Source organism: Amblyomma americanum, chromosome 3 (genome assembly GCF_052857255.1).
Source record: "Amblyomma americanum isolate KBUSLIRL-KWMA chromosome 3, ASM5285725v1, whole genome shotgun sequence".
NCBI classification, from domain to species: domain Eukaryota; kingdom Metazoa; phylum Arthropoda; class Arachnida; order Ixodida; family Ixodidae; genus Amblyomma; species Amblyomma americanum.
Window position 1 is genome coordinate 117483533 of NC_135499.1, and position 13795 is coordinate 117497327.

A 13795-nucleotide genomic window follows, 5' to 3' on the forward strand; every position below is an offset into this window, starting at 1 on the left:
TTCCATGGACAGGGCACATCAGGCCTTTGTTGTAAAGTAAACAGTTCACGCCTGATCCCTTCGAAGCTTGGCGGATTATAAGCTCTGCACCCCTAGCGGAGACAGCCTTTCATCGGTAGGTTTCGCGAAACTTAATCACGCGCCATGCACTTAACGCCTTTGTTGACACATAGCGTCGACAGCTTTGCACGGGCTTGAGCTGTTACACTTGAGCAAGCACAGAATCAAGCGGGCGCTCCTGAAAAGAGTGCAGGAACATCAGAAGGCTGACCATCCATTCCGGTTGTTGTAATGGATGGGCATCGACTGAAACACGCGACAGAAGCAAGTTTCTCTCAGAGGAAAAAGTATTCTGTTCAGTGCTAATATTATTGAGTGGAAACGTTTCCCGGAAATCAAAGAAAGAGGGTGTCCAAAAATGCATAGAACACTTGGCGTGCTGTCATTTCGAATTAAGTTGAACGTTTTCCGTTCATTGTTTTGGCTGATACTGATGACCTTTTCTATGCGTGTTGCGTTCTTATTTTTTTTTCACTTCTCTGTGACAAGCGACACAATGTTGCACTCCAGCTAACGAAAGAACTTTCGCACATTACCCATTCCTGCCTTATTAACGTGCATAACGTTGTCATTCGCGATAGGTAATTGAATGCATTTGTGTTCGGACGCTGCGCATCATCTGACTTAACATAATTCAGGTTTACCGCTTCCGATGGCCAGCAGGCCACCCTGCATTACCAAAAAAAAAATGGCACTTTCGGAAACACTTTGCTAAACTTTTCAACACATACCTTTTTTGTTGCGAGCAGATTATGAGTACAATAATGAGGCGGTTTTACTGTACACCGTACTCTCAGTGTTCTCATACTTCTGACTTCGTTAGTGACTTGTTACGCGATTACGAACGACATTTCTTCACTACGGTGGACATTTGTGCGCTTCTGTGGTAACGTATGCCAGATATTTCAGTGAGGTCGACCTCTAATTTTTAAATATTTATTTTCTTTTAGAGTATGAGGTGGCTTCTATGTCAGAGTAATACGTGCTGGTGGACGTCAGAAGACAGGCTGTTCATGTTCAAAAACAAGCTGACGAACAAAACTCTCATATGTAATGTACTTGTTTTCTATTACATTTAGGCGCCTAGATTCAATTACAATTTTGTAGCTGTCTAGATTAGTCGCCATGTGAGCTTTTGGAATTTCAAAAAAATCATTAGCCCTCTGGGCAGTGGTTGAACAAAATTTCAGTTTCGCGCAGCTTCGAAGACCAAGCTGCTGTAAAGAGCAACCAAGAATGCTTACCAATAAACGTCCCTCCGCGATGCATTGCCACGTAACTCTCAATGTTCTGCCTGGTCTGCAGCAAAGCACAATTGCAAAAGTAATAAAAATGTTACCTACCAGACAATGAGAAAGAGGAAGGGAGTGGCAAGTTGGCATACTAATTATTTGGAATGTAACACTTATTAGCATTTATTACCGCAAGCCCACATAACATGTGTGACATACACTGGTATTTTTATTGCGCAAGCACCAGGTACCCGGCGGCAATTGGGATCGAATCCAGCACCTCCCGAATGCGAGGCTGTATCACAAGGCTACGCTTCGATGGAAAAGAGCCTGAAGTGGGCTTCAACCGCACGAGGAGGATTTAGGGTTGTTGCGCGGCGGAACGAATCATTGGCCCGTTAACACAACTGTTTTAGCCGAAGGCGCTTTTCCAAAGTATTTCATTCCAGAATAGCTGAGCACCAGGCTGGGGGAAATCTTATACCCATTAGAAAACCAGTGAGTACCCGGCGGCATTGTGGATCGAACCCAGCACCTCCGGAATGCGAGGCAGATGCTCTACCACAAAGCCACCGCTTCGATAAGACCGATGGGCGCTGAGCACGAAGTGTATACAGTGTGATGAAAATGCGAGCTTCGCATATCCATATTTCCTGCCACCAAGATATCTCATTTGTTATCGTGTTCGGCTGCTCACTCGAAAGACCCGATTACGATACCGGCTGCGGCGGTCGCATTTCGATGTAGGCAAAATTATATAGGCCCATATACTGTGCGATGTCAGTGCACGGTAAAGATCCGCTGGTGGTTGTAGTCATCCGGAGCCCTCCCCTACAGCATCCCTCATAGTCTGTGTCGCTTTCGTATGTTAAACCCCATAAAACCAAACTAATCGTATAGGTAAAGGTGATGGCTGCATTTAGGCAGGATTTGTGCGTTCTGAATCCGTTTTCAAAGGAAACGAATTGTTTGCTACAAAGAATAATTACTTCCTTGCTTTGTTGCCTACAACTGCACTCATGGCGATAGTACGGAAAAATCATTAGGATGTTTTCCATCGAGTGTTTGTGAAGGCAGCGATGGCAGCTGAATTCACCTGTAAAAGAAGAATGCGGCAAGCAGTAAACATCTCCCAGTGAAGAAAATTTCATGCCACCAAATTGTTTCACATTCCGGCATAAACTGTGCTAAGGGTAGCGGCGGCATGCGCTAGAGTCTCTGAAACCCTTAAAATCGGTTGTGCTTCGTCACCACTTCCGCCCCCCCCCCCCTCTTTTTTTGCAGGTTGATGAAACGACGTTATACTACATAGGCTACGGAGTATCTCTCTTCGCTTTAACCATTGCTCTGTGGATATTCATCTACTACAAGTGAGTAAATGTTATAGACTGTGTGAATATTCCGTTCGTGAGATGAAAATTCGGGGCTATTATCCTCTTTAGTAACTAAGCTTGTGAGCAGAGTTAGTCGGCACAAAGTGTTCATTCCAAACCTGCCGTGCATATTAATTTCTTTCAGCATCGACATCCGCGACAAGAAGAATCCCAGCGGTCGTGTGAAATTCTCATTGTTCTAGAACACTTTGTACTAATGCACAATTCCTGTTATTGATAAGGAAAATGTTTACTGACAAAGTATAGGAAGGTTAATATCTTTGTGTCGGCTAGTTGGTGACTCATCATGGAAAGCAGCAGCGCTTGTCATGTGTTCTCGTGTCTCCCTTTTGTCCTTGTTGCTGCGCGCTGCCGTTTTCCATATTATTCCATATTAGAATGTTCCATAATTGTTTCTTTCTGCCATCTGTCTCTTGTTGTTTGACCGTCAGTTGTTCTGTTTCTATTCTTCGAACTCTACATGTTTTGCATTGCTTCTAATTGTGTTTCAACACTTGCCTTTTTACGGCAAGAGTCTTACACGTGCAAATAAGCAATTTTTACCATTTATCCAGAAATCAAATATTTCGCAGCAAATGCAGTGTAATTGCAGCTTGTGTCCTTTACGGGGTTGCGCTCTTACGTACCAGCATAAAGGAAATATTGAGTGACAGAAATAGAGAAACGAACTCAGTACTGGCATTGACCGATTAAAGACTCAGTTACAAGCTACGTCTTAGCTAGCAGAGGAATTGCTACAAGCTTGCTGGCTGATACGCTTGCTGTAGCACGAGTTCTGGGTGCAAAATGCAGTCTTTTCAAGCAGTAATGGCACCCGCAATCAGAACTGGAAACACATCAGTTGATTTAATGCCCGAATGTACCATTTTTGCCAAAAGTAACCATGCAACTGGGTATGCGCGTTAGCTTCGAAATGTATGTGTAAGGTTAAGAGAACCCTTGTTCTCTATTTTCGAGACCTATGTCTTAAGGGATGCCGTAAGGCACCCGTGTCTCTTGGACAAGGTTCCTCTTTACAATAATAATAATAATAATAATAATAATAATAATAATAATAATAATAATAATAATAATAATAATAATAATAATAATAATAATAATAATAATAATAATAATAATAATAATAATAATAATAATAATAATAATAATAATAATAATAATAATAATAATATAATAATAATAATAATATTAATAATAATAATAATAATAATTTATTTTGTCACCACCAGCAGCAAATACAGGCGAGACAGGCCTGTCTAAGCTTTTAGATGGTTTGTAGGACCGTGCCTAAATAAGAAATGCAAAGTGATTGAAAAGCATGAATCATCTATATATAGACAAGAACACAAAATAACAATGAAAATGATAAAGAACAAACTCAAAATTAGCAAGTCAATCCAAAAGAAAACTGAAAAGATCCTAGAGGCGCAAGTTCCAACAAGGCGAAACAGATTGCACTAATCCTAAAACTAACTTAACCATTAATTTTTTTAATAATTCTATCAGCTTGCCTCTAGAACTAGCCGTAAAGATTTCATCCGGCAGTTTGTTGAAAGAAGCCGGAACATAAGCGCAACGCCTGGCAACACCATACCTCGTGTCTTCACGAGGAACAATGTAACGGTCATGTTTTCTAAGTTCTCTCGTCGCGGTAGTTTCCTTTCTAAAATCACTGAACCACTAAGGCTTAAAGACAACTGTAAAAATGAACAACGAATTGAAGTTTGGGAGCCCTAATTCACGGAAGATATTTTCAGGTGAGAAAATGGGTGTATTGTACGCAACGTTTTTAAGAATATTCTTTAAAATGCTGTCGATCCTGCATATCCAACGATCCGAGCAAAACGCAAATATAGTAATACTCTATCTTAACACACTTTACGACAAAGCATGTACAATCTTTTGTTTTTACAGATAAAGGCTCGAAACTTTTGATATAAAATAACAAGCATGTACAATCGTTTGTTTTTACAGATAAAGGCACGAAACTTTTGATATAAAATAACAAGCATGTACAATCGTTTGTTTTTACAGATAAAGGCACGAAACTTTTGATATAAAATAACAAGCATGTACAATCGTTTGTTTTTACAGATAAAGGCACGAAACTTTTGATATAAAATAACAAGCATGTACAATCGTTTGTTTTTACAAATAAATGCACGAAACTTTTGATATAAAACAACAAGCATGCCACTGTCCTCCATTTAGAACGCACATTAGATAAGTGATGATGCCAGGTTAGGCTACTGTCGAAAGACACTTCTAGATACTTAACACATTCCACATATTCAATTGGTCAACAGTTACAAGAAACACACTTTGAACTATGTAAGTAAATAGGAATGTTAATTACAGTTGTCTTTATTGGAGAAGGAATGCAGACGAGCTGTGTTTTTGGACGTTGGCAGCAATTCCATTGTCAGCAAACCAGCGCATTGTAGTGTAAATGTCATTTTACAGGATACCCGAGGCCATTTTGTAGGAAAGATGCCTTGCGAGTAACACTGTGTCATCATCATATTAGGACACCAAGGATTTGGAAATGGCCAGATTGAAATCACTGACAAGAAATTAAACAACAATAGAGATAAAATTGATCCCTGAGGTACACCCGCATACAGCGGCAACTTAGAACTGAAAACGCTCTTTTCATCGGTAGCGACCCCTAGATAACTGTTTCTGAGGTAGTTTTCGAGAATGTGGTAAAAAGGCCCAGGGAATCTTGGAAATACAGCTTGCTTAACAAGATTTGATGGTTCAGGGAGTCAAATGCTTTCGCTACATGTAAGAAGAGAGCACAGGTGAAAAGATTCGCCAACAAGGGTGATATTACCTCGCCCAGAGACAAAGCCAAACTGGCGATCATTCAGGACAGGAAACTCGTTAAGGAAAGAAGGCATAGTGCAGAAAAGAAATTTTATCAAGACCTGGACAATTACAGGAAAAACATAAATTGGCCAGTAGTTTTCAATCTTATCTTTATGTCCTGACTTGCGTAGAGGTAACACAGCTGCAGTTTTCAGGCGTTCAGGAATTTCGTCACCTTCCAAAAAACCATTCAGTATGCAAAGGAGAATATCTGAAAGAGCATTAAAGTTCCTGCGAAGGATGTGAAATGGTATTACATCATATTAGGGAGGAAACTGAAAAGAACCCCTTCCAGATCACATCTCATGATCCTAGGAAGAAAAGCTGACGCAGATATGGATTGTATTAACGAACTAGAGCTAGTGGTTGGAGTAGCAACCCTTTGCGATGCTTTTACAAAGTGCCTGTTGAAAGCATCAGCTACTGCTGGTGGAGTCTTACGAAAAGAATCGAAAACAGAACATTTATTAGAATTCATACCTCTGCGATAATTTACCAAAGACCAAGTTTTCCTCACATTATTTGAAGATTGCTGGAATTAATAAAAGAAGTAACGGAGCTTGGCACCGCGCAAAAGGGCTACAATCCTGTTTCTTGCTAGCTTGTATTCCAACCGCAGAGCTAGGTTTTTTGGACTCCTTTTCCACCGTTTCCACAAATTATCTCTATACGAAATTGCGTTAAGAATGTCCGGCCTCATCAAGCCGTGACCTTTTCTGACTGTTTTAGTTACCGACCGAGTGCATTGTAATTCAAAGTTTCTCAGCTGCATACAAAACTTTACTTTGCACAGACCTTGCCCGCTTAAATTTCCTTAGTTAGCGATGCCCAATAAAATGAAGCGATAAGACTATCAAGCTTGGACTGATTGACAATGGGGATAAGGGATTTGCGTTGACCAGAAGCAGTTTCCGTACTAGGGATTCCAGACGAGTTCGGTGAAGCAAGACGGCACGCTACGAAATAGTGGTCGGCCAACCTTTCTAAAAACGTACATGACCTAAATGAGCAATCAGGAGCTCTGACCGCTATGTGATCTAGGCATGATTGCACAAGTCGGTTATTAACTAATTCCACCCCAGTGGGAGCTCCAATTGTGCATTCTAGACCATAAGCAGACACCTTCGAAAGGTAATCACAAACAGATACTTTCGTAGAGCATAAAATGTTGATATTAAGGTCATCAGTGAAACAGAATTGATCCACGGCACTCTAATGCAGCGAAGTTTCATCAAGCTGAATAAGAAATCGTGAAAGGCTGCAGGAGGGAGGGCGATAAAGAGATAAAAGATGCACAGAAAATGACTATTTACGGACTTTCAATATTAGCGGCTCAGCATGCTCAAAAGATGCATCTACAGGAGAAATAGCACTCTTGTCATGCACAAAAACAGCAATACCGCAGCCACGACGTCGGTTTGGTGTAATAGAATGGGCAGGATTTCAGAGTGAATATATCAAGGCATGCCTGAAACACATTGATTTCAGTTTCTACAAACACGTCAACATAGCCAGCTGCAGATTCAGATATAAACTTAAACTCTTCTCAATATTTGCAGAAACTTCGAATGTTAACGCTCCCGACCGTGAAATAGCGATCCAAGTTGTATCCAAATTTTGTTTTAAATGAAGTAAAATCAGGTAGTTCGTAGAACGAAAACGGCATAGCGGTTAAACAATGTTTTCCAGGTCTGCTTGTTTGCCGATTCGAAGAAGAGACGCTGTTGCGTTCTTTTTCACGCAGATTTTCCGTCCCTTCAAGCAACAAAACTGATAACCCTCCGCCTTTGCCTTATTCCTTGCTTTCCAAAAAGGGCATGGTTTGCCTTAGTCATGTTATCATTGAGAAATATCTTTGGAAAAGATTCATCTTCATGCAGCTTCCTCAGTTTACAACGAGCGTCAAACCATTTTTGTTTCAAGACTGCTGAATTGAAGCGCACAAGGACCACTGGTGCCGCATAGTAGTAGTAGTAGTAGTAGCTGCAGTATCAGCAAGATCTTTTTCAAGTGAAGGCACATATGGGAGCAGTAACTGTCTCGCTGGGGGGCGCCTACGCAACGTGGTCCAGACATTCTAAATGTGTCTTGGGAACTTTTCAGAGAAGCATTTTCAATTTCTTCAACGGCTGCTACAGTCGCTCATAAATAGACCTAATGCAAAATGTAAGAAGTGTACGTGTATGAATGCTATCCTATACCTCAAAATCATCATCAACAGGGCTTCGTTTAGTACAGGACGCCGATATTCTTCATTGTTTTCTATTAATCATTCCCTGTGCCTGTTGCGTCCACCCGATGGTCGCAGGTTTTCTAATCACACGGCCCCTTCCACGTCAGCTGTTTATCTTCCCTTGAAACACGCTCAGCGACACTAACGGACCATCAATTTTCCGCTTTCCGCATTGGATGCCTTGTCAATGTCCACCTGCCCTTGTTATTTCGGCTATCAGTATCTGCTATTCATTCGCCCAGACTATACTTCTACTTTCATGTATCTTAGATTTACTCGCATCATCTTGCTTTCTATAGCCAACTGTGTGGTCGTCAATGTAACTTAGATTTTTTTTAACCTCCCCAATTCCGTACAAGAGTTGACTAATTGCAAGATACTATAGTTTGTATTACATCCATTTCTGGCATATTACTTGTCAAAGGTACCTCGCAAAACTCGTTCTTATTCATCTTAATATTTCCCTCTCATGTCGCGGATGTGCGGTAAATATTTGATGTATTCGGCGTTTCCTCTGAATACTTCTTATACCTCGCTGGCTGTCGTGAAATTCTTTTTTATTTAGGGTCTGTTTTATATTTCTCTTTTTTTCTTCATGTTAATTTTGTTCATGACAGCTCTCAACAGTGCGCAGTAGGATCTTAAAGCGTGACAGCTGGCATGACATGGCGCTTTTTTTTCTGGATCTGTGCTTGTTCTTACTATCAGCTGCCCCGGTTGGCGGCACCAACGGGCCTTCGGAACTTTAGTCCATTGAGAGGGATAAGTTAGTAAGATCAATTCTTAAGTACCGTTATCTAGTTATTATTGTTGAACATAGCTACTTGACATAGAATATCATATTATGAAAGGCAAAAGCACAAAAATTTTAACAGTCGCCTTGATTTCTGCCATCTAAAAAGTTTAGAATTTCGCAAGAAAACGTGACAATACTCGCTCTCTGGCTTACTATAGCGGTCTTAAGACCGACTTTTTGTAGGCGAGGGGATTCGCGTTAACTCTAATAGTCATTTAAAGAACATTAAACCATATCGCAAATAACTGAGAAAGCAGCAAAAATGCCGCAACATTGTATAAGAATTCAAACAAATGCCCACGTCCCTCTTTCTCAGTTCGTACGAAAGTATTAATGAAGCGCTAAAAAATCTCAGGGCAAAAATCTCTTAATGCAAAGAAGCAGATTGAATCAAATCATAGTGATAATGAAAAATAAATTATCCAAAAATAGGCCATTTGACTAATCCGCTTCAATATTTATGATAATTAACAGGTTCCGAAAGGGCGCTCATTAAAAACAGTTTTTATTCGAGCACATTAGAAAAGAAAAGAAAAAAGTCCAGCAAAAAATGCAAGACAAAAGTGGTGGCGCCATTCTTAGCCCCGCTCCTAAACGTGCTGTCAAAAAAACTTTTCGATGGCCTTGTTGGGTAATTAGGCTCGTAGTTGTGCCACGAGCATGCACATTTTTTGAATGCTTGACTTTGTTCCTTTTTCGATTTTGTTTACATTTTAGTCAATTATTAGACCATCGATTTTTCTGTCAGCACTGAGCGCATTACCGCTTCCATTAGGCGAAGTCGTCAAGCTTGGAATGATTTTCGTGCTATATATTTATGTCGGCTCATGTAAGTTTCTTTTATTTCAGCAAGCATTAATTTTCGAATTCAGCGCTTGAAGGATATATGTCTTGCTACCGCTTTCAGAGCGTTCGTGGCTGTTTTTAACGAGCTCATAAACTGCCCATTGACGCCGTTTGAATTGAAGTTCTCTCTGTAATTTGTAGCCAATATCCTGATGGCTCTAGAATTTGCACGCAGTTTTGAAACAATACGCGCCACTACTGGTATAGCTTCAATCTTGTTGTTCTTTTCGCTTACCAATCCAGTTCTGAAGCATTTCTACTACGTAGTATAGTTAACGACATGTGCCCAGATCGCCATTTACGCCCCCACCTACTCTCTCTACGCCAGCCTTAGAATGATGAGTGATAACTATGGATTTTATTTTTATAGGGATCTGCGATGCCTCAGGAATACCATCCATGTTAACCTGATGGTAACCTACTTCCTTGTGTCCATCGTGTGGATGACAACGGCAACCCTGCAGTCAATCCAGGCACCAGTGTGCAGAAAGGTAAGTATTGTACGAGATTCATGTCGTGACGGCAGCGTCCAAATTTGTGGGTGGTCGAGATTATTTCCGAACACAAACCTGCGTCAAGACATTCCGTATTCTAGTAGAAGCAGCCGCTGGCGTCGAGACCTTTAAGGCAGACAGCGCATATTTTTCGCTTGCTGCGTTTTGTTCGGTTTTTGGGAGCGTTTCGCAAGTTCTCACCAACAACAAGGGCAAAAGTTTCCAACATTCACGCAAGAAACTCCCCGGGACATAAGAGGAGAACTGCTTGCTTGTCAGTGCACAAATTTAAGACAGCCCGCGGGCTCAGGCCAGCACCAAACCACCCACAAGCAGCTTCTTCCAGCCGCGATGCGCTTGCAGCTAAACATCTGCGCCCGTATTTCGTTCGAAAGGCGAAATTGCGCAGCTATTTGCTTCCTCGACTTCTTTCTACCACTTCGGATTCTAGAGCCTGTCTGTTTCGAACTCATACTTTCGGTCTCCGTCTGACAACCAAAAATGCTCGCTTCATATTTGTGCAATTGAAGCTAACACTGACAAGGCCCACATACTTGGATTGCATAGTAGCTCGGTGCGCAAATGGTTTTCTTTTCGTCTTTTTTTTTGCTGGAAAGCCGTGTCGATTTTAGAAGCAGGCAGGAGAAAGCGAGCTATTCCAAACTTTTCGGCAAGAGAGAGTAAATTTGCTTCGAAACTTCAAGGCCCAAGCCCATACTGAAAGAAAGATGGGAAGAAGGAGAAGGGCAGACAACTCGAACAGTTTCAGAAGGAGCACAAAAATAAACTCCGACCAGAAGACATATGTTATAAAGGGCTTATAAAAAGAGAGAAAAATAGACAGTGAGACACACACGGAATAGCGGGACCTCGGAAACTATAGAGGGGACGTTTAGCCAGCATTCTAGCACATTCTGTTCCCATATTGGTCCAAGAAAATTTGGCAATTAATTTTTTTTATTTGTATGCATATAACCTCAATATCACCCGAGAGGCATAGAATAATGGCGTAAAGAATGCACTATATGAGACGTTGCCCAAGTAAGGGCTACAGAATTAAGGGATACAGATTTTCCTGGCTAAAATATAAACAATTCGTCACAAAGATGCAAATAGTAATGACTGATGAGAGTTTTTTCGCGACACCGTCAGTCACTACAGAAATAGGCATCGCCGTCTGATAAACCTGTAATTCTCTTAAACATGAAATTTCCTTCAGTTATGCGTTCTGGATAATGATCTCAGATAACTACTTCAAAGGTAATCACAATTTACTCTTAATATTTATTTGTGATAAGAGAGACTCTTAGTGGACTTTTTCTGAACTACGTAACCAGTTATGGGAACCACGATGAGTTGTTTTTAGTTGTTTCTCTTAATCTGCTCTCATTCACAAATTTATGAAGCCTCCGTTTTTGTTGCCGTTGAGAGTTATTGTGCTATTTACATTGAAAATGTTCTTTAAAGAGTTTCCGTGGTTCTTCAACTTCGCAAGACGTCTCTCCAATGTGTACGTCATGCAAATCGACTTTTATGCGTTGCGAGTGGAACCGTGGCGAAATGAAATCCTATGCCCAATGCTCAACTTTTTTGCTTATTTTCCTTGCTCTGCGTTCGCAGTCGGCGTGCTTTCTGTACATCGTGCTTACGTACCTGATGGGCACCAACTTTTTCTGGATGTTCGTCGAGGGTCTCTACCTCTACATTCTGGTCGTGAAGACCTTCTCCGTGGAGCTTGTGCGCCTGCACGTCTACGCATTCGTCGGATGGGGTGAGCGAGAATGTGGATATACATCCCTTATAAAATGGTCGATCTATAGACAATCTATACAATTATGCACTATTGCCTTCCTACCTATATATTCTCTTTTGCCTATTTATAGCCTATTTATAGTCGAAAGTCCTCTAAACATGTGTGGCCATCAATCTATATACACACTGTCTACAGACCGCCGTTATGATTTCTATTGCCTTTAGACTGATCTATAGAATTTGTGTATAGAAAGTCTATAGGCTGTCTAGGTAAATTTTTGTAGAGGTGTGCGGAAGCATGCTTTTTTTCCAGTGGCCACCAGTGCACAAGCATGCTTAATCATCATCATCAGCCGAACTGCGCCCACCGCAAAACAAAACTCTCGCATATCTCTCCAATTAAGCCTGTCCTGTGCCAACAGCGGCCACCCTATATCACCGCGATCATATCGCATTCCAAGCCAGGAATGCGTATCTTCTCTACTGAATACGGCAGAAGAAAAAATTAGCTGCGGTTCAAGTGCCCCTGAACAAGATTAGATCTAGAGTGAAAGCTGCGGTATATCAGGTAAGCAGACGCGGCTTGGCCTCCAACGTTGAATGCGTTCCGCACACAGAATAGGGAGCATGGCCACACTGCCAGAAAAATAGAAATTGGTTTTTAGGTAAGGGAAATGGCGCAGTATCTGTCTGACATATCGGCTGACACCTGAACCGCGCCGTAAGGGACGGGATAAAGGAGGGACGGAGAGAAGAAAGGAAGAAAGAGGTGCCATGGTGAAGGGCTCCGGAATAATTTCGACCACCTGGGGATCTTTAACGTGCACTGACGTCGCACAGCACACGGATGCCTTTGCGTTTCGCCTCCACCGAAACGCAGCCGCCGTGGTCGGGTTCTAACCCGGGAACTCCGGATCAGTAGCCGAACGGCCTAAGCACTGAGCCACAGCGGCGGGTCACTGCCAGGTGACGTTTAAATTAATGGGGGATCGAGAGAGGTTGGTCACGCAATGAATGCAATGAACGCAGCAACTTATTGCTGCAGTGGTGCATGTCTGCCACAATGTTTTCAGCGCTACTGCATGCAGCCCGCATCTCTCTCTCCCCACCACCACGCACCTCAAAGCGCAACTGAGGCATCCACTGACCCAGGGAGCCAGTTATGCGCCTTCCTTTCCTCAAAATTATCGGAGTTTATAGAACGTTGTCAACGCCAAAGACAATGAACGCAATTAACGCCGACGGCCTATAGCTTCAGTGCCGCGCTTCTCCTACAACGTTGTGAATGCCGACGCATGCAGCGCACATCGCTCACTACCACCACGTAGCTTAAAGCGCGACTGAGGTGTCCGCGGTCCCAGGGGGCCAGCTATGCGCCTTTCCTTTGCTTTAGAAGAAAATTGTAGTAGTAGTAAGTGGTTTTATTAAAGTAATAATGAAAATGAAGGAAAATATTTTTACTAGCCCCGGAATCTGCCTTAGATATTGAAGCACCTGAGCTGGGGCAGCGGAAATAAAGGATAGCAGGCAGAATGGAGAAATGAAGTGAAAAAGGTGAGGGGAGAGGAAGAGAGGTTAGGATGAGAGGTAATATAAGCTAACTATTTACACAATAAGAAATGTGTACAGGTTGTGCGCGTGATTAGTTGATGATGGAACAATAAAAACATACGCGCACAGCACTAAGTTGACTACAACTCGAGTGGGGCGCCCAGTTCTTAATCGCCCACGGTAGAACTCGCGGAGCGTTCGGTCGCTGCGTGTAACTTCCTGGCGGAGAACAGGCGGGACGTCAAGCCAGTCTGTTCGAGGAATGCACAGAGGCTCAGCAAGGTTCACTCACGAGCGCACGCACTGCCCTGCGGCCACAATAGCGTCTTGAAGGAGCCTGGTAGCATGCCCTGCGTAGGCCGCGAGCATATCGCGACGAGCATCGGCGAACGCGGCACAGCGAAAGAGCAGGTGTTCTAGTGTTTCCACTGCACCGCATCCGTCACACACATCACTCGTCGCGATTCCATGACGCACCCGTCGTTCCCTGGGCCACACGCAGCCAATGCGGGCGCGCAGGATCATTGCACGTAAGTGCGCGACAGCCGGTGATGTCGATGCGCTCA

The 13795-nt window shown here is 42.5% G+C and overlaps 1 protein-coding gene across 1 annotated transcript in view; it reads left to right on the forward strand.

Moving 5' to 3' along the window:
* The window catches only part of LOC144123256 (diuretic hormone receptor-like), a 190650-nt gene that overhangs the window by 135156 nt on the left and 41699 nt on the right, over nt 1-13795 (forward strand). The window contains exons 5-7 of the mRNA XM_077656116.1: nt 2577-2662; nt 9803-9923; nt 11547-11697. Of these exons, the coding sequence (XP_077512242.1) occupies nt 2577-2662; nt 9803-9923; nt 11547-11697 (358 nt within the window). The remainder of the gene's footprint in view (nt 1-2576; nt 2663-9802; nt 9924-11546; nt 11698-13795) is intronic.